Source organism: Gymnoscopelus braueri (genome assembly GCF_963280865.1).
Source record: "Gymnoscopelus braueri genome assembly, chromosome: 16".
Taxonomy (NCBI): domain Eukaryota; kingdom Metazoa; phylum Chordata; class Actinopteri; order Myctophiformes; family Myctophidae; genus Gymnoscopelus; species Gymnoscopelus braueri.
Genome location: NC_137616.1, coordinates 43,355,315 through 43,376,712, shown reverse-complemented (window position 1 = coordinate 43,376,712; position 21,398 = coordinate 43,355,315). Strand labels below are relative to the sequence as shown.

Below are 21,398 nucleotides of genomic sequence, written 5' to 3'. Positions count from 1 at the left end.
CATTAATTTGATTTTCTTGACATTAGTAATATTGACAGTGATAATAGAGAAGGATTGAATTCAGATAAATTGCTGTGTCACTGATTTGCTTAGCTGTATTGCCATAACATTTATATGACCATAATACCCACACACATTTGCAATTATGACCCGTGTTTTGTTTTTAGTTTTTTTCTGGTCATGACCTTATTGTTCCTTATATCCCCCTATTTGGTGGTTTGACATAGACCCATCCATACATAGTAATGCTTACTGTAAATGCTGTTTAGCTGAATCCAGTCTTTTTTTCCTCCCAAGTTAGGCGTTTTGCCAATTAACCGTCCCCACACATTTCTGTTGCCACTGTGTACTAAAGAGCTGGAAAGACAGGGAGACCCCTGTTACTGAACAAACACTATATCTGTATATGTCATTAAGCAGGGTTTGTAGTTTTTTCAATGTTTGAAAAAAAATGCAGATAGAAGCTCACAACACGTTGCAGTGTGACACCTTGTGAGCTTGTGAATAAGCTCATTTCGGAAAGGGAAAAAAATAAAATAAATCAAAATATGTTGAAAATGAGGCTTAAGGGTGCGGTCACACCGAACTTTAATTCTGCCTATGAGGGCGGATTCTGCCAATGCTTTTCAATGGGAACAAAGCTTTTTTATTTTTTTGCAGAAATCCTCAAATGGCAACAAACCGCTCCGTTCCCATTGCAAAGCATTGGCAGAATCCGCTCGCATGGGCGTAATCAAAGTTCGGTGTGACTGCACCCTAACCCATTGAAACCGCGAAAGCATCTGTGTCAAGTTTTTCAGAAAACACTTAGTTTAGAACAGTGGTTTAGAACAGTGGTTCTCAAAAATAGCAGATATACAAGCTCACAGCAAGTCAGTTCATGCTCTGCTGCGAAAAAAAGTAATAATATTTTTTAATTTGAACACAAAATCTTCTCTTCTGGGGGTCCCTGGCTCAAAACATTTTCAGATGGGGGGGGTCCGCGGGAAAACATATCTCAATGTGGGGGTCCTTGGCACGAAAAGGTTTGAGAACTACTGATTTAGAAGGCGTTTGCAGAGTGTGTAGAGTTAGGCCTCGGGTCTTAATGGGTTAAATGGATAAACCAATGGTTGAAATAATATGTGAAATTGTACAAGTGAAATGACCTCTAAGGGCCTTCTTGCACCATAATGTGATTTGTAGGGCAAAGCGTCGTGTGTGAGTGTGTTGTCAAAGCAAACACACAGCTCAGAGTTGTACGACCCCATTGTTGTCTGTTTAGATATGAGAAGAAACACAAGATACACACTTACACTTCTACTGAGACAGCACAGCTGTGTTTGTACAAGGAACTGTGTGTGTGTGTGTGTGTGTGTGTGTGTGTGTGTGTGTGTGTGCGTGTGTGTGTGTGTGTGTGTGGTTCTTTTTATTCTATTATAATTTTTTAGATACTATTTTCATTTTCATGTGTAAGTGTTCAACCATGGAGGCATCGGTATTTTTTGTGTCCATTATAATTATCATTCCTTGTCTTGTTTCTCACTGCATTGATTGTCTGTGCGTGTATGTACTGTATGTCAGTGTGCGTGTGCGTGTGTGTGCGTGTGTGTGTATGTTTGTGTCGGAGAGAGCTTTTTTTTTTTTCCAACATTGTCTTTTGACTTTTCACATTTAAACAATTTTCGTGTGTAAGTGTTCATTCATGAAGGTATCTCTATTTTATTTTCATTCATTTTCATTCTCATTCATGTTTCTATGTGCATGGACTGCCTGTGTGCGTCTGTGTGTGTGTGTGTATTGTCTGTGCGTGTGTGTCCAGAAGCAACAGAGGAAGGTTACCACTTTAGCAGTCTACGTAAATGCCGTTATGGAGGTATTGTTGATGAAATCGTGCATGTCTTGTCAGCTGCCAAAAAAAAAAGGCAAAATGAAAGCGATACCTTGACCTTTAGATGTGTGGACTGTCACCTAAACACACCGTTTCCTCATGCTGAACTTCAGCTTCCCTGGTTAGCTAGTTGTTGATGCTAGCAAGCAACGCTAAAGGGCCGTCCACACCAAGAATGATTATAACTATAACTATATATATATAATGTTACAGCCTTTGAGGCCGGGCCCCCCGAGCAAGATTAAACGCCCCCCTTGGGCCGCCTGCTGGCTCGCCCGGCACCCCCGGCCTCGTCCCTTCCTTCATTATTGTTAAAGATATCTTCATAGTTGTCATTCTTGGTGTGGACGGACCTTAACTAAGGTGTTTAGGGAAAATGAGGGGCAAGTGTAGGAACTTTCTACCCCGTAAAATCCTTAGCGTTAATTTATTCTTTTGTATACACTTACAGAGTTAAATTAACACGGGAGTTTTACGGTGTACCAACGGGAATAGTGCGCGGCGCAGAACAATAACAGATGAAACCTCTTGGTATCTCTTTGAACTTAACAGCTTTGGCCAAGCAGCAGTGTGTCGTGTCCTCTTGCAGTTGTGGTAGGACATGCTGTACTGTATGTGGCCTACAGGTACAGTAAAGTAATACCACATCTAAAGCTGGATTTATACTTGGTTGCGTCCCGGTGTCACGTGCCCAAAAAATAGCCGATCTCCAAGCTCACAACATGTCGCAGTGAAAGTTGTTGTGGCCTTGTAGATCCGCTATTTTACGCGGGTGACACCGGCGCGCGACTTAGCATAAATCAAACCTAACGTGCGCGCTGCGCTGCGCTACCGCTGAACTTTCACTGCAGTGCAAGGCAAGCACAGGAGAAAGTTTTGTGGAAAATTTGTCAGAAATGTATCTGTGTCAGGTTGTGTGTCTTAAAAAGACAAAATTGCATCGGCAGTGCCTTGGAATAAAGGTGACCACTACAGCGAGTGCTACTGTAGAAGCCATATTAACAACCTAGTAACTCAAGGTCAGTTTATGCTCGTCTCGAAAGACATATCGCACTAAAGTGTCTCACGATGTTCTGAGTTATGAGCGTTCATACTGTCTTGTTGACTTGCTGACAAGCGTCACCACAAAATGTAAACGAGGGAAGTGTCACGGAGCTTATGTCATCTTCACAAGCAACATTTAATTTGTCCAGAGGTACGCAAGACCCTTCAAGAAGGTCCTCCGCGACACATCTCTGTCGCTTTGACGTCACCTTTTGTAGTGCGGTGCGTCGTTCGATATTTGTCACGCAAAGCATAAACTGACCTTAAATTAGCTGACAGTAGTTACACATGCATAGCATACTGTGTAGTAGTATATCAACACATATGTTCTATGTTCCCCCAAATGGTTGAACGTTATATTGAAATCCATGTTGTTACCAGGATAGTTTGTAGCTAATGTTAGCTTAAATAACGGCTAATACTAATATATATATATATATATATATATAGCCTATATATATAAAGGATTTTTCAAATAATTCCTCTTGGGAGAGAGGCAACTGTGGTTTTCAAAGTATGGTGAGCGATGGACTAAAGGAACGGTATGTCACAGAGCAATTAAAATGTTTCTCTCAATTATTATTAGTCATGTCATTAAGGTCATGCTAGCTACAGGTATGTTGCACCTTTTGAAGTCGCTCCAGTGCAAGCTGGACTCAATAACATACTGTACATTTGCAATGGCATCATAATAGGTTACCATAGTCAGCAGTTTGTTAAGTATGCTAGGAATGTGTACGCAATACAGTCCTCCGTGTTAATTTAGCCATGTGTAACTCCGATAGTCTACACATGTTACATTTGTAGACTCTCAGAGTGAAATTAACAGTGAGGATTTTTACTGTGTACTGGAAAATCAGAGTCTATGTGGAATCAATTTGAAAATCACGAAATGAACATTATTGCTATGCCAACTGACCATAAACGCCTTGCGATCACCAGTGCCTAACAAGCGCCACTGTAAGCTCTTTATCACTCACTCCACGTCTGTCTGTCTGTCTGTCTGTCTGTCTGACTCGCCCTTATCTCCCTTGGTGCTAGTCGGAAAGTTTATAACTCACTAATCCCTTCAAACCCTCCATTGTTCATTGTTTCCCATCTCATATCCTGTGGAATGTCTCCAGGTAAGAGTGGATTCTGTCCTTGAGCGCACCAGAAAGTCAAAGATAAGTCAATGGAGGATCTTTTACTCAAAGATCCGTTGCTGTCGTTTAGTGTTGAATCTGAATCGTTAGAACTATCAGACAGGATACAATCGTGTCATTGTTTTGTGAGGCTTTTTTTTTTTTTATGACGTCAGAAGTAAAGTATTTACACAGGCACGTTTGTCCAAGTGTGGTTTTAGTTTGCATAAAGCATCAGATCTTTTTACAAAAAAAAAGTAAAACAAAAGTTAACATTCTTTTTTTTTTGGTTGTCCCCGTTTAGATAAACAATTTCCACCAATCAGGAGAGAAACGAGCAGGTTTTTTTTGGATGAAATTTCTAAGCCACCTTTTAAAATGCATTTTCTGTTTACTAAAGAGCTGGAGAGACAGGGAGACCCCTGTTACTGCACAAACACTATCGGAATATAGAACTTTAACTTCTTAAAAATAAATACTATCTTTTACAACAACAACAACAACAAACAATCTGATCCATGTAAATGCAGGCATAGTGAGCAGTACGCTCAATCTCTTGTCATTCCTTCTGTTGTAATCACTCTGTTGTCCAGAAGTTGAGTTGCAAAAGCATTTGGGTGGAACCACTCAACACAAGCGAGTCTCTTTCGCCATTAGTCATCTAGAGGCCATTGCACATGAGACTGCATACACAAAAGTATGACGGAATTGACCACTTAAAACCCCATATATTTAGTTAACTGGAGTCCCCCAGGGGCCTATACTAGGCTCGCTCCAATTTCCCCCTCAACGCTAAATATTTTCACCGAATGTTTGCCCCCAGTATAGGGCTCATATGGTCACTACTGTCAGCAGTGGTGGAAAAAGTACTCAAATGTTTTACTTAAGTAAAAGTATCAATACTGCAATATAGAATTACTCTGTTACAAGTAAAAGTCCGGAATTCAAAATGTACTTACAGTATTAAAAGTACAAAAGTATTGGCATCAAAATGTACTTAAAGTACCAAAAGTAAAAGTAGTCATTATGCAGAATGTCCCATTTCAAGTTTTCAAATGTATAAAAATCTTTTGAAAATAGCAGATCTACAAGCTCACAATGCGTCGCATAGCGACGCATTGTGAGCTTGTAGAACGGCTATTTTCAAATGGCGAAAATTTTTATAGGGCTGAGGTGGTTAATTATTGTTATAATAATCAAAGTAACTAGTAACTAAAGTTTTCAAATAATTGTAGTGGCGTAAAAGTACAATATTTGGATCCGAGATGTTACGGAGTAGAAGTAAAAGTATTGGAAATTGGAAATACTCAAGTAAAGTACAAATGCCCCAACATTTACTTAAGTACAGTACTTAAGTAAATGTACGTAGTTACTTTCCACCACCATGGTAGATAAATAGATTCAGACGAAAGTACAGAATGTTAAACTCGGGCATGATGTCATATCGAGACAATGGAGACAAAATTCCAAATGTTTCACTGTCCACATGCTTGTGTCTGTGTTGGTCCTTTAATTTGTATTCATTCATTTATTTATTTATTATTTCCCACAAAAAGCCACTTGATCTGACTCTTGGCAGTGCCTTGTGTCTTTGTAAACAGGCATTCTCTCAACATGTTGTAATAATGCGTGGCCTTGGTGAAAAGCCCTCCTTCACTGACCTCAACCCCCTTTGTCACGTTCCCAGGCCTTTCCCCTATAAAAGCAGGGTTTCACAAACTTATAGGGTTCACAGACCCGTTTTGTAAAACAAAATGGCACAACATTTTTCAAAAGATTTTCAGAAATGAAATTTAAAAAATACATTAAAAAAAATCAAAAATGTTCATACATTTTCAGAAGTATAGTGAGACTAGAGCAATCTACAAGCTCTGCTCATTATACAGAATGGCCCATTTAACAGTCATTATTACTGGATTGTAATTAGTGATGCAAGCGTTTAATTAACTGTGATCTCCTTGTCCTCCTGTATGCTTAAAAAGATATATTTAAAAATAAATCAAGTATAGTAGAGCTATTTTATCTATGGTCATTCACCGCGGCAGAACATTTCCACATCCCAACAACTGCATACGTCAGTTCTGTGGTTTCTGGCTTCGGGTAGAAAGTGCTTTAGATGTGTCGCTTTATTCCCTATAGGAATAGAAGTGCGCATTATTCCCAAAAGAGTGTACGGGTGCATTTGGTTCCATTTGTACACTCTCAGAGTTACATTAACATTCAGAATGTTGTGGCATCACGAATTGTGATGGCACTTTTATCTCTGGTATGTTGAGAAGGGAGGAGGATTGATTAATGGCCTCTATTTCAACTAAATTACATTTTCCTTCCTCTCCTCCCTTCTCCTCTCACCCCATTCCCTCTCCTCTCTCCTCTCCTCTCCTCTCCTCTCCTCTCCTCTCCTCTCCTCTCCTCTCCTCTCCTCTCCTCTCCTCTCCTCTCCTCTCCTAGGCTATGACTTTGCGGCTGTCTTGGAGTGGTTTGCCGAGCGCGTGGATCGGATCATACTGCTGTTCGACGCCCACAAGCTGGACATCTCCGATGAATTCTCGGATGTCATCAAGGCCCTCAAGAACCACGAAGACAAGATCAGGTACTGATACCATTGTTTTGACACGCATTCCTTCAACTTCCAACTTTGAAACGGAACAATGCCAGCAAAGTTGAAGTGAGTCCAAATACATCACATCAACTGATAAAACGATGACGATTTTTTTTGTGGTTGTCTACCTTTTTTCACTGACGAAAACTAAACAAAAAATAAATATAAACTAAGCTATGACTAAAACTATGACTAAATATACTGATAATTTCGTAGACAAATTAAAATGTTAGGGAGGGTCTAGTGGAGAAGAGATCCAGTAGAACTAAGAAAAACTCATTTTAAGCTTGGTTGCGAGCAGGTGTCGCCCTCCGAAAATAGCAGATCTACAACAATAGATGCCAGTAGATTGGTAGATCTGCTATTTTCGGCAACCAAGCTAAATATAAATCAGGCATTAGACACCATCACGGCCCGCCAAAATACATTTTTTGTAGACTAAATTTACTTTTACTTTTTTCTTGACTAAAATATTTAAGTAAAACGTAAAAAAAATTTAAAACTAGACTAAAACTAAAACATTTCAAATGGCTAGAATATGAAATATAATTTTATTCAAAAGACTATGACTGAAACCAGTGGTGGAAAAAGTAGACCCATTTTTTACTTATTGTAAGTAAAAGTATCAATATAACAATGTAGAAATACTCGGTTACAAGTAAAAGTCTGGAATTCAAAATTGACTTGAGTAAAAGTACAAAAGTATTGTATACTTAAAGTACCAAAAGTAAAAGTACTCATTATGCAGGATTATGCAGAATGTCCCATTTCATAACATCTTTGAAAATAGCAGATCTACAAGCTGCGACGCATTGTGAGCTTGTAGATCGGCTATTCTCAAATAGACAAAGTTTAAATAGGGTTTAATGTATGTTTTGTAATAATAATCAAAATCTACAAAGTAACTAAAGGTTTCAAATAATTGTAGTGGAGTAAAAGTACAATATTTGCCTTTGAGATGTAGTGGAGTAGAAGTAAAAGTACTGAAAATTGGAAATGCTCCAGTACAAAATTGCACTTAACTCTTTCAATGCCATGCTTATTTATGGAATTTGGGTTCTGAGTGCCACAACCAAAATTAATTGTAAAAAAAAAAGTGCTTAGGAGCCGAGATACAGCCTTTTTCAGTAAAAAGTTAAACAAGAAGTGAATGGAGCAGCAAATCTTCAAATCATCATATCTTGGGTTCTGAACATGTTTTTTTTTTTTCATGACGTATTTGACGTAGTGTGGCACACGGGGCGTCAGGCCTCATGACGTATTTGACGTATTGTGGCACTGAAAGAGTTTTAAGTACAGAACTTGAGTTAAATGTACTTAGTTACTTTACACCACTGACTAAAACTAAATCAAATTGAACTGTCAAAATGAACGCTGTTGTTGTCTTCCTGTAGGGTCGTGCTGAACAAGGCGGATCAGATAGAGACTCAGCAGCTGATGAGAGTGTACGGCGCCCTGATGTGGTCACTGGGGAAAATAGTCAACACGCCTGAGGTGACCTGTCTCATCTGTTTGCTTGGCTGGTTATAATAATACATCAGACTTATATAGTGCTTTTCATAGCACCCAAAGGCGCTTTACAAAAAAAAAAAAAAAAAAAAAAACGTTATTAGGAGAGAAATATAGTTAACCCAGTGCCAAGCGATTTTCGTGTTTTTAGTAGTATTAAAGTTGTCATAAAAGTTTAGATCCATATTTATCGATCGATTCACTGTGTGTTTCCGGAGCAGGAGTCTCTGACTATTGCTCCGGAAGCAGAACATTGCATCCGGAGCTAGTGTCCCCTTCGCTACGGGCCGTTGGAAACAAGCGTCTCCTCGGAAAAATGGACCAAAAAAAAAGAACAGAGATACAGGCGAAAGAAAATAAACTGCAAACATGGAGTCGACGGGAACGGAATGACGTTAAATCCATTATTTCCGTATCCGTTTGTGCTACAGTTTTACTGCTCCCTTCGGATTCAAGATCAGACCGTGACGGTCTATAAAACAACATTAAGTAAAAACTCGGGATTTCTCGTTCTGGCACTGAGGGCATTCAGAAAAAACTCGGGATAACTCGGGGCTTGGCACTGAGAGAGTTAAAAGGCTAAGAATTGAGCAAAAAGAAAAACGTTTGCTAAGACAGGTGCAGAAGTGATTTTCTTTTGTTAAAATAAGTGTTGAATAAAATAGCTCTATATTCTGATAGTAATCAATGCTATAAATAGAGAGATTGTTCAGTCACAGGGTCTCCCCGTCTCTCCAGCTCTTTAGTAAACAAAATAAATGCATTTTCAGGTCAGGATCCCAATTTTAACCGATCAGGAGAGAGAATTCATACAGGATACAGGAAGTTAAATAGGAAGCGATGACACAAAGAAGTGAGCAAACACAATTGGAAATGGAACACTACAGGTGAATTTCGATACCCCAAACTTCCACACTCGCTCACTCTCCTCGCGTCCTCCACTCGCACCTAAGCCCCGCCGCCCCTGCGAGGAGGAGAGGATTAAATGCGAGGACGGAGTGGTCGACCGGTTGGCCCCATAGGATCGGAATGCACTCTATAGCGCCATTTCAAAACGAAGGCAAATTCCGCGATCACTTATGACGTGTCATACAGCTGGATCACTGGAACCAGAGCCGTGGATGAAAATATACATGCATAGAATAATATGCAGGTATAGAATAGTACAGAATAGACGATTCATCAATGTGGATGGCCACATCGTTATCTATATAGTTAACAATGTTGTGCAAAGCCATTTATTCCTGAAATAGTGAATGAAGCCCCTGGATGCGCAAACATACATTTATGAATGGAATGAACTGTCACAGTCATTTATAGCAGTCCCTGCATTCAGGAATCATGCACAGAGAGAAATTATGCTTAGCTTTTGAGACAGATGCTTTACATATAAACAGCAAACATGTGTAGTCAGCCCCATAAAACAATCCTTTGGAAAGAAACCTTTATATACAGATGTGTTTTCTAAAGTGATTTATTGGCATGAGAAAACATCTGTTTTCATTAGCAAAGACTAAAGGAAAGTAATCAGAGCTGTGTCACATTGTTATGAAACCACGAAAGTTGTTGTTAGAAATAGTTATATAGGTAAGCAATGATGCAACTTGATATAAAGCTTTAGAAACAAATAGTAGCAATCTTTCAAGATTCTCTCTCTCTCTCTCTCTCCCCCCCCTCTTTCTGTGTCTCTCTCTCCCTCCCCCCCTCTCTCTCTCTCTCCCCCTCTCTCTCTCTGACAGGTGATCCGGGTGTACATCGGGTCATTTTGGTCACATCCTCTGCTGATCCCAGACAACAGGAAGTTGTTTGAAGCGGAGGAGCAGGACTTGTTCAAGGACATCCAGTCTTTACCCAGAAACGCCGCCCTCAGGAAACTCAACGATCTGATCAAGAGGGCGCGGCTCGCCAAGGTGAGACTGGCACACACGCGCATGCACACACACACACACACACACGCGCGTACACACAACTGTTGCACCACTATGGAGCTTTCAATTTAATAAAATTGTATTATAGTGCCAAATTACAACAAGCTGTCTTGGCACTTTACTACATATAGAGACCCGACATTGTCCCACCCTGAGCAAGCAGTTTTTGTGACAGTGACAACAAAAAACTCCCCCTAAACTGGAAGAAACTTCAGGTAGACCCAGGCTCTAGGGCAGCTTGTAGATCTGCTATTTTCCACAATATATATATCTGGGGGGTCCCCGGTTCAAATATGATTCTTTTGGGGGGGGTCACGGCCTGAAAAGGTTGAGAACCACTGCTCTAGGGTGGGCGGCCATCTGCCTCGTACCGTGTCGGGGGAGGGGGAAAGAGAAAGAAGAGAGCCCTAACCAGTGTTGCCAGATTCTGTGAGAGAAACAAGCAACCGGGTTTAGGAAAACAAGCCCAAAAGAAGCGACCATGGGCCACATGAGAGTTGTGAGCTTGTAGATCTGCTATTTAAAAAAAAAATCTTGGGGGGAAATTATAATAAGCAGATCTGGCAACACTGGCCCTAACCCATACTCACACTAACCTAACGTTCGTCGGACTGCCGGGACGTCGGAATAATGGGAGGTCGGAATTATGAGCGGACCCCGAGAGCTAGTAAAACTATCACAGCAATAACAATAATACCAGCGTTGTCACGGAGAGCGTGTAAGGACACAGATAATGTCCTGCTCCTGTCATCCACATCCTCCACCCTGCCACCTGTTGACCTTGAACACAACTTACCCTCACCACCTCCACCCACCCTGCCAGCTGCTGACCTTGAACACAGCTCAGGCCCCATGTCACGCACTAAATAAAACCAATAGAATATGAAATCATGACAAATGACTCGGTTCTCCTTTAGTGAATTATTTCCTGTTTCCTGTTTGGGCAGGAAGTCATGGATCAAGAGAGTAAGAGAGCCTGGCTTTCCTGTTGTACTTCCAGGAAACTTTGAGGAAGAGCTTATGATGCCTTCATGCTCTCTCTCTCTTGCGCGCGCACGTACACACACGCAACACACATGCACGTGCGCAGACACACTTGCACACGCGCGCGCACACACACACGCACAGACAGGTTTCTCATGAAGTAAAGCGGTGAGAGAAGTTTTCCAGTGTGTGTTTTATGAGGTGTTTCAAGGACAGGAGATGAAATCAGGGAAACAAAAACCATAACATCACCGATATTTGGCTTCACTCTCAATCGCGCCGCCTTACCAGCCCAGCTTGCCCGGCTCTGCTGAGGTTATTGCTGCTCTGACAACGCTCCTGCAAGTCAAAATTTTAATACAGGGCTTTTACTTACAGAGTATTGTTTTATGATGTGGTATTGCAAGGGATATTTCACTTTCAAACATGTTTGAGGTCATTTTAAAGGACAACTTTGTTTTTTTTACAACCAAGGTTTATATTTTAGCTTGTAATTAAAGTAAATAAAAGATGAGTGTTATTTTTTTTTCATTTACTGCTTTCTATAGTTTTAGCAATTTTCGCAATATTTTTTACAGTGGGCGGGGGCATTCTGTCCGGTGGCTAAATATGTCTTTTTTACACAATAAAAAAGGTCCTGTGGTATTTGATGGCCAAATGTGAGTTATTGGGGGCTAGAAGAGCTACTGTAAATAATAATAAAGAAAACACCGGGTTATTGTTTAAAAAATAGGCATATTTAGCCACCGGACTGAATGCCCCCGCCCACTGTAAAAAAAGATCGCGCAAACTGCAAAAACTCATTTACTTTAATTACAATCTAAAACATAAACCTTGGTTGTAAAAAAAACAAAGTTGTCCTTTAACATCTACTCAGGCTTTTGTGAACACCCCGGACAGTTTTTAAGTTGCTTGATTCAGTATTTAGATATTTGATATTCATTTTATCAAACACGCCCCCTTCCTATACAAACCCATTGTAACTTCAAACTCCATTTTAACCATGATAGATTCAGCGAAAACATCCGTCCTTGGTTCTGGTGACTCATACTGCCCTCCTAATACGTGAGGGGGCCGCATTTATTTGATAACCTTTTTCATAAATTAGATTTAATTTTCTTATTGTATTAAAAAAAACAATTTCCCCAAAAAATTATAAAGAAATATTGAAAAAAGGCATTAAAAAACCAGTGCTGTCTTCCATGTTTCAGGTCCACGCTTTCATCATCAGCGCGCTGAAGAAGGAGATGCCCACGGTGTTTGGGAAGGACAACAAGAAGAAAGAACTGATCGCCAGCCTGGGAGACATATACAGCCGCATCGAGAGAGAACATCAGATCTCGGCCGGCGACTTCCCCAACCTGAAGAAGATGCAGGTAAGGAATGGAGGAAGGCACGTTGTGATTGTATTTCAGATACGATATATCGTCTCTGTCGGGGTAGAAACCTCACATGTCCAAAACTGTTAATTTTCAGGATTCAAATTCAAAAATAGCAAAAGTAGCAGATCTACAAGCTGAAAACGCGTCGCTTCGTGCCGCGTTTTGAGCTTGTAGATCTGCTACTTTTGATGCTTTTGTGTGACGCTGTAGTATGATCAAGTAGGGCGTACATTTACGAGAAAAAAAAGATACAATATGGAGATAAGAGGTTTCTGCCAGACAGCAACGATATACAGTAAATGTTTGGGGGTTTTTTTCATGTATTTTTTAACCCTCATTGGGAATCATCCTTTTATCTGTCTGAGATGTTGTCTTGGAATAACGGGACCTAAAATCCCTAGGGAGGGCGCACGCCGAGTTTGGGAACTCTTTTTCTTTGAATGGCTCCCCAACACCTGCCTTCAACGCATTTTACACCTCGTTTCAATGTACGTAATCGTTTACACAGTTTAAAACCATAATCACGCTCAAACTGAAGGGTCCTTGAAATGAAAAGGGTTGAGAGTCACTGCCGTAGGGGGTAATTAACCGGTTACAACCGGGAAAGCATCCGTGTCGTTTAAGAGTTTAGCGTTTGCTATTCAGAAAATTGCAGATCGACAAGCTCACTGAGAGATTGTACATCTGCTATTTTTGAACATTTTTGAAAAATCTTGAAAATGTTGAATCTTTTTGAATTTTTAAAACACAAATCTTCTCTTCTGGGGGGGTCCCTGGCACAAAACATTTTCAGATGGGGGTCCGCGGCCAAATACATATATATCAATTTGGGGGTCCTTGACACTAAAAAGTTTGAGAACTACTAATATAGAAGGCATTTGTAGAATCGGCCTGCAGGTCTTAAAGGGGTACTGTATTTCACTTTTAAAAAAGATTAGATTCATCAGAAACACCCGTCCTTGGTTCTGGTGTCTGATATTGTCCTTCTAGTATGTGAGGAGACCATGTTTTTTCAATTACCTTTTTCATTTATTTTAATATTTTAAATTTTAATACAATAAAATAATAAAATAAAATAGATGAAAAAAGTAATCGAAAAAACACGCCCCCCTCACGTATTAGGAGGGCAGGATGAGTCACCAGAACCAAGGACGGGTGTTTTTGATGAATCTAACAAACTGGAGTTTGAAGTTATAATGGGCTGGTATAGGAAGGGGGCGTGTCTAATAAAATTAATATCAAATGTCTAAATACTGAATCAAGCAACTTAAAAACTGTCTGGGGGGCTCACAAAAGCCTGAGTAGACGATAAAATTACCAAAATGTTTTTTTAAAGTGAAATATCCTTTTAATGGGTTCATCTATTTGACCTGTCCTCTGTGTCCACTCCCCCCCCCATAGGATCTGCTCCAATCCCAGGACCTGAACAAGTTCCAGCCGCTGAAGCCCAAGCTCCTGGAGGCGGTGGACGACATGCTGACCAACGACATCGCGGGCCTGATGGTGCTGGTGCGCCAGGAGGAGAACCAGCGGCCCAACCCCGTGGTCAAGGGCGGCGCCTTCGACGGCACGCAGGACGGGCCCTTCGGCCACGGCTACGGCGAGGGCGCCGGCGAGGGCATCGACGACGCCGAGTGGGTGGTGGCGCGCGACAAGCCCGCCTACGACGAGATCTTCTACACGCTGTCGCCCGTCAACGGCAAGGTGACGGGCGCCAACGCCAAGCGGGAGATGGTGAAGTCCAAGCTGCCCAACACGGTGCTGGGCAAGATCTGGAAGCTGGCGGACATCGACAAGGACGGCATGCTGGACGACGAGGAGTTCGCGCTGGCCAATCACCTGATCAAGGTCAAGCTGGAGGGACACGAGTTGCCGTCCGACATCCCGGCGCACCTGGTGCCCCCCTCCAAGAGGAAAATACCAGAGTAGATGGGGAAAAAAATTACGCCCCCCCTTGACCACCGAAAGGGATAGTTCACCCCAAACAAACTTTTTTTCTATCGATTAGTCACCCCATGGAGACTTGATGACCGGCAGCGGTTCCGGTTAGGAGACACAAAGAGTCTCCGTTAGGAGACACAAAGAGTCTCCTTTGTGTCTCCTACCGGAACCGCAGCCTACCGGTCCGCTGGTCAGCAAATTAGTCTCCATGGGGTGACTAATCGATAGAAAAAAAGGGGTGAACTATATCCCTTTAAACCCTTAGTTGACCGGAGTCCCCCAAGGCTCTGTACTAGGCTCCCTCCTGTTTTCGCTCTACAATGAATATCTTCTGGCACCAATATATATCTAGCCCGAAATGAGCCGACCTACCTACGATGCCGCGTGCTTGTAGATCTGCTCTTTTCACAGAACATTCACGCCAGAATAGGGACGCTATAGGGTTCATGTGGTTAAAAAAAAAAAAAGAAGTACCCCGCCTCCTAGAGAAATACTGTATATCCAATTCCCATATGAAAATAACAGAGAAGGCAAAATATACTGTATTTAGTTCAACATTGATTTCTGTCAAAGAAATGTGTCTGTAGCGATATGCTTGTGTTACCATCACTGTCCTCATCCAAGAGGAACATGCTGTACCAGACCCAAGGGCCCGTGGATCTCCTCATTCAAAGGGTAACGCTGAATTCACAGAATTTCTGCTAAATAAGTAAATAAATTAATCGAATTGTGGTCCAGCGGGAGCTCACGCGCAGGCAGGAGAAGAACAGACACTCGATGCGGCCTGGCAGCTTGTTCGTCCAAGTATTTATACTGTACATTTTAGGTAAGAAGTGGGCCATTGCAGTTGCTCAACCTTGATTCATTTTCACATCTACTACCGCTGGTTGAAATCTCTGTTATCGACTTTCCATACTGTAGTCTGCTTGTGTCCATCTCAAGTTGTGTCGAGTGTGTGTACACCTACTGTAGTCCACGCCTATTTCAGAGCACAGCGTGCTTCTGGTTGGCTGCTGCTCTGTCTCGCTGCGCTGTGGTAATGGCAAAGTTAACCACTTAAACCCTATATTATGGTTGACTGGAGTCACTCAGGACTCTATACTAGTGTCTTTGCTGTTTTCTGTTATTGTGGGAAAAGCTTCAGCTGAAAATAGCAGATTGACAAAGCTCACAACGCGTTGCGTTGCAACGCGTTGTGAGCTTTGTCAATCTGCTATTCTCTGCAAAAGCTTTCCCCACATTCTAGATGCTGGGGTTTAAAGTGCTTTAAATGTTTAGCAACTTTGCCACTCCGCTTTTTTTTGCTGACTCCTGCGGCGGTCGCTCCTCCTCGCCATAGACTTTGCATTGAACCTCTCGCTGCTTTCTCAGAACGCGCAAGTGCCGTATATATACCGCTGCTGGTGTAAATTCAGTATGCATAATAAGTACCCCCGCCAGACAGACAGGGGTGTCTGCTGTCCAAAGACTTTGGACCTAGACCCTCCATCCATGAAATGTGCTTTATATACAGTTCACTTCTCAGACTGGAGTTCAGTATTTAGGATCATGTGTTAACATGAAATCTCCATGAAGAAAACGCTTTTTACAGCCCTAAAAAAATGATTTCCCCCTTGGAAAAAAAACAATAGGTAATGATACAAATATGTGCATACTAGCGTTGAAGAGCTGTGATCACGGCTAGGATGAACTGTAAGGACTGGGTGTTTCCCTGGATCGAGACCTTCACATTGTCAGGGTCTTGTCACATGGGAAGTGACTTTTAGCTCGCTGTCCTGTTTCTGATCCTAGTACGGGCGGGCTGGGGCGTTTACTGAGAAATAGGAGGGGTTGGTAATACTTTGAACAGTGTTTCTCAAACTGGGGTCTGGTGGACCCCCGGGGGTTCTTGAGGAGTTACGGGATGGGACTCCGAGAGTGTACAAATGATTTGAACACTCTCTGAGTTATGATTTTATAGTATAGATTGGGGTCGCATAAGAAATGTTATCAAATGGGGATCCGTGGCCTAATGTTATCAAACTGGGGGTCCTCGAAATTAAACAAGTTTGAGAACCACTGACTTAGAAACACTGGAAAATGAACCTCTACTGATGAAAGACAAAAGGGAGCAAGGATGATGATGATGATGATGATGATGATGAGGATGATTAGGAGGAGCAAGAATCATCATCTGGATGAAGGAGGATTTTGGGGGAATGGGGGATGGGCCTACAGTACAGTACAGTACATATATAGCTAGATATAAATAACCTACTGTATCCCCAATAGGCATCAACCAGGATATGAACTGTTATCCACAATACTGTGTTGAGTTGTTGAAGCAAGGCTGTCGTTAAGGACGACATTCCTTCCGCATGTCCATTAGCTATCCAGGCCTCTCTCTCTCTCTCTCTGGGTCAAAGGGGTTAATTTCTGTCTCCAAGCTGACTTTGCTGGCTTTTTCCATGTTTACGGCTTCACTTTGAACATCTAAGAGGCTGTCTGGGGCTGACGTTACACGTGGGAAACAGCCACACATTATGCAAAGCACATAAAAGAATGCTGAAACAGGCGTGGTGATTGATAAAACATAACACGAATTTCCTTTATGTGTGATGTCCGGGATTCTGTTGAACATACGCAATGTTTCCTCTATTGTAGGAAATGCATATACATTTTACGGGCACATCGAAACGTGATGTACAAATTGAGTACCCAGAAAGCGCAAAAAAAGTGTATATCTTATCATTAACATAGTTCTGCTTGTTTCCTGGCACACAATGCATACAGGCTCTCCAAAATTCCGTACGGGGACAAAAAACAAAAACGAAAGGAGGAGTTTCGGGAACACAAGTTCACAGAGGTTTAGTATAGGAATGGATGGACAAAATGGAATAGGCTCTATGCAATTGAGGCCCAAAGAAATGGGGCCTCTTCCTTTACTTCCTTCATATGTCTTACCAATTATACTAATTAAGGCTCTGTTCCATTTCATCCCCCCCCCATAACTCTGAGAGTGTACAAATGGAGCCAACTGAACCTGTAACCTTACGGGTCCATTTGGTTCCATTTGTACACTCTCAGAGTTACACACCCATAAGGGGCCATTTGGAACGCCCTCAAGGAACCATGAGGGACAACACTTTGAGACCCACTGGTGTAGCAGAGTGTTTCCAGTGAGCCAACATGCACAACATCAGCACCCTGACTCTGTTTGACCAGAATGGAACGGAGCCTTCACTAGTATAATTGGTAACACCTGTGAAGGAAGGAAGTAAGGAAGAGGCCCAATTTCTTTCCGATATGGCTGCTGTGCATAGAGCCTTTTAGGGACATCACACAGAGCTTAAGTGGAAATGTGCTGTTACTGGATTTTTATACTGGACACACACACACACACACACACACACTTATGATGTACAAACTGTGAAAGATAGGAAATGTAATGCTGATGTTGCACACACCGAGCGAGCCAATATGCACGTACACACACACGCACGCACGCACGCACGCACGCACGCACGCACGCACACACACACACACACACACACACACACACACACACACACACACACACACACACACACACACACACACACACACACACACACACACACACACACACACACACACACACACACACACACACACACACACACACACACACACACACACGTTATATAGATCAAAAGGAAGAGGATCTATGTGGGTCAATTTGCCAGAATTCAAATGTTTTTTTTTCTTTCTTAAGAAGTGATTTTCTGCCGGATAAATTGGTAGCATAATATGACTCAGATAGCATAGGACGGAATCAAACGTATAGAGATATTATCATGACGATGACCATTATATGAAGACATAATTATGTCTATTGTTTGGAAATGTGCGGTCACTTTGAGTATTGTGTGGGAGTATATGCTAACATCACATTTTCTGTATGTGCACATAAAACATGATGCAATATTGTACTGTATACAATATGAGTATTGTATACTTCTTCTGTCCATGTTTCAGTGTTATTTGGTGTATTGTATGTATGCGTATTATTCTGTTTAACAAGTCTAAATGTCATCATCGGGTGGAGTATTCCAGTAGATTGTATTTAGGGTTGGGATCCTGTAGGATTTGAGCGATTCCGGTTCCTTAACGATTCCCTCTTAACGGTCTCATTCCTTAGCGGTTCCCTTACTCCTATAGTGGTTTTCAACCCTTTTCATGTCAAGGTCCATTATTTATTCTGCATTTGAGCCTCGGAACCACCGTTTGATGAGATTTAGACTCTCAGACCCAAGACTTAGAATATTTTGTTGTCGTTGGATAAGATTTTGTCCATGCTGTGTTGATGTTGGTGCCATATAGGAGAGATAACAGGCAAACGTTGATCAAAATAACAATTCTTTAATTAAGTAATGCAGATGTTTAACAATAATTTAACTCTTGAGAGCGTAAAATGAAACCAAATGGACCCGTAAGGGTCCATTTGGTTTTTCATTTTACACTCTCAAGAGTTACAGATCTACAGATCTCGAGTTACAGATCTACAGATCTATAAGGGTCCATTTGGTTACCAACTCTCCATCGTTTAGCTGGGGACCACCCGGAATCCCTTCAAGGACCACTGGTGGTCCCCGGACCACTGGTTGAGAACCACTGCTACAGGGGGTTTCAAATGTACCCTTAAAAGGTCTGTAACTCTTGAGAGTGTACAAATGGAACCATTTTGTACACTCTCAGAGTTACGGCTGGTCCTTGAAATTAAAACGATTGAGAACCACCGGCGCTGTAATTATATAGCAGACGTGAAGTCCACATACTGTATAGGTTCATAGGTTTATAGGACAAGACAAAGACAAAGAAGACTAGACTAGGACTACGAGAACGCAGTCACACTGTCAGTCAGTCACAACAGGAGGGAGTAGAAAACTAAACACACGCACACACACAACCCACAACTCTGAAAGTGTCCAAAACCGGTTGGAACTGGTGTGATAAACCAGTGTGATAAAACCGGATGGAGCCGGTTCCTCCGATCCCGGGGCCCCAACCCTAATTGTGTTACGATGTGATAAAACGGTTCAACGAGTGAACGATAATCTTTAATACGGTGTTGTTGAGGGTATAAATATTCTCAACATTCTGCCCGGGATGGAATATTTCTAACCTGTATCCTTCCATGATGGAGTGAATGCAAAAAGCTGTTTTAATTTGCAGACTGTATGCTGAAAATAAAACACTAATTCTAAACATGTGCCAAATGTTTGTTTGTGTTTTTTTGGGGGTCAGAAGCTGACTAAAATGCAACACTTTGAACGCTATATCGAGCAAATATGACATGCATAGTAGAGTTTCAGAAATAGACATTTTCCTGCTACTCTAAAAAAATAGTTATGGTTACAAACGTTTTTCTTTTAGAGTTAGACTTATTCACTGCCACAATTATTGCTGGCCGCGTTTGCCCACTGCCAGAGATTTTTCATTGAAAAAAAAAAGTACTCAGAAGCCGAGATACAGAATTTTTAAGTTTTAAGTTAACAAGGAAGTGGATGGGAGTGTAGATCTTTAAACAATCATATCTCCTTGGTCTTTGGGTCAAATTTGAAAAAAACAAAAAAAACAAAAAATTAAAATTACGTTTTTTACGTCAGTGGCAGGATTGGTAAACGGGACAAATTACGTTTTTTACGTCAGTGGCAGTGAATGAGTTAACACTAGGACAATATTCAGGTAGGGGTTAGGTTAAGGATTAGTCATTTAGTTTAGTTGGGGTGCACATCAGTGTCACGCAGTAAGTTTAGCAATCTAAAATAGCTGCTCACAGTTTGTCGCATTGCGACGCGTTGTGAGCTTGTAGATCTGCTATTTTTCAGTTACAGTACAGTGTGTGTGTGTGTGTGTGTGTGTGTGTGTGTGTGTGTGTGTGTGTGTGTGTGTACATGGAGCCTGGTCAGTAGTAAACATCTGATAGGATGTTCAGCCACTCCCTGTCCCTCTGTCCAACCTTGACCTCTGTTCTCTCTCTCTCTGTCTGTCTGTCTCTCTCCGAGTGTGTGCCTGCGTCTGTGTGTGTGTGTGTGTGTGTGTGTGCCTGCGTGTGTGGTTTTTGTAGCCATGTGTTGGACCACTTTCCCCCCCCCAAAAAAATGATACAGAAAACAAAACAGCAAAAATGTTTTAGGATATTTCAGTCCTTCCTGGAAACGATTTGTCAACAGAGAAGTGTGTGCGTGAATGAGTGCGTGCGTGCGTGCGTGCATACTGGCCAGTGACAGATAAGACAGGAAAAGAGAAAGCGTGACAGAGTGAGAGAATGTGAAGCAAAGAGAGAGACAAGTTTTATCAGACGAGTGAGTAGAGAGACACAAGAAAGAGTGGAAAAGAGTGATATTTATGTCTAAGCAATAAGCTCTCTATGTGTTTAATTGGCAAATACAATATACATGCTGCATACACAGATTTACAGACCCGTAAGGGTCTGAACAATCAGTCATTTACTTGGGGACAGCCTGGAACCCTCTCAATAAACCTTGGGGGTCCCCGGACCCCACTTTGAGAACCACTGCTGTATACATACAGGATATATTGTCAAAGTCCACAAGCTCAGTGGACTTAGTGTCTTCCCTGAGATTTGGAGGTCGGGGTCCGGCCCTATAAAAGACTATAAAAATGGGACCCAATGCATCTGTGATGGCCATGTGAGAGAACCAGCTGCTTCACAGGTGCTTCTAAGGAGCTGATTAGTAATTGGACTGCACCATGTCCCCTGTGCACATGGGGAGGGGCAGGGGTTTATTATGAGTTTGAATTTATTATTCCAATTGAATGTAATTTATTGAGTTAATATGAGTTAGTGCTGTAGTGGATTAGGTTGAAGTTATTTGTAGTCTGTTTAATGTTATTCTTTGTCTATTCCCCTTTGTGTCAAGAGTGGACTGATCACATATAAATTATGTTCCCCTCATGTCTCACTTTGGTTAGCTCAGTCTTGATATTATGTTCTGTTTGTCCTCGTTTATTTTGGGCCTAGAATTATTT

At 41.7% G+C, this 21,398-nt stretch overlaps 1 protein-coding gene and 1 long non-coding RNA gene across 2 annotated transcripts in view; one reads left to right on the top strand and one right to left on the bottom strand.

The window, feature by feature from the left end:
* LOC308103758 (EH domain-containing protein 3) overlaps positions 1-14,498 on the top strand; it is a 36,314-nt gene extending 21,816 nt beyond the window's left edge. The window contains exons 5-9 of the mRNA XM_080453910.1: positions 6,490-6,631; positions 8,035-8,134; positions 9,889-10,059; positions 12,273-12,437; positions 13,845-14,498. Of these exons, the coding sequence (XP_080310036.1) occupies positions 6,490-6,631; positions 8,035-8,134; positions 9,889-10,059; positions 12,273-12,437; positions 13,845-14,372 (1,106 nt within the window). The 3' untranslated portion in view covers positions 14,373-14,498. The remainder of the gene's footprint in view (positions 1-6,489; positions 6,632-8,034; positions 8,135-9,888; positions 10,060-12,272; positions 12,438-13,844) is intronic.
* Positions 14,499-14,620: 122 nt separating this feature from the next.
* On the bottom strand, positions 14,621-17,411 carry LOC308103769. The gene is made up of 2 exons (XR_013934773.1): positions 17,216-17,411; positions 14,621-16,970 (listed from the first exon to the last, which is right to left on the bottom strand). It is a non-coding gene; the product is annotated as an uncharacterized lncRNA (long non-coding RNA).
* Positions 17,412-21,398: the final 3,987 nt, after the last annotated feature.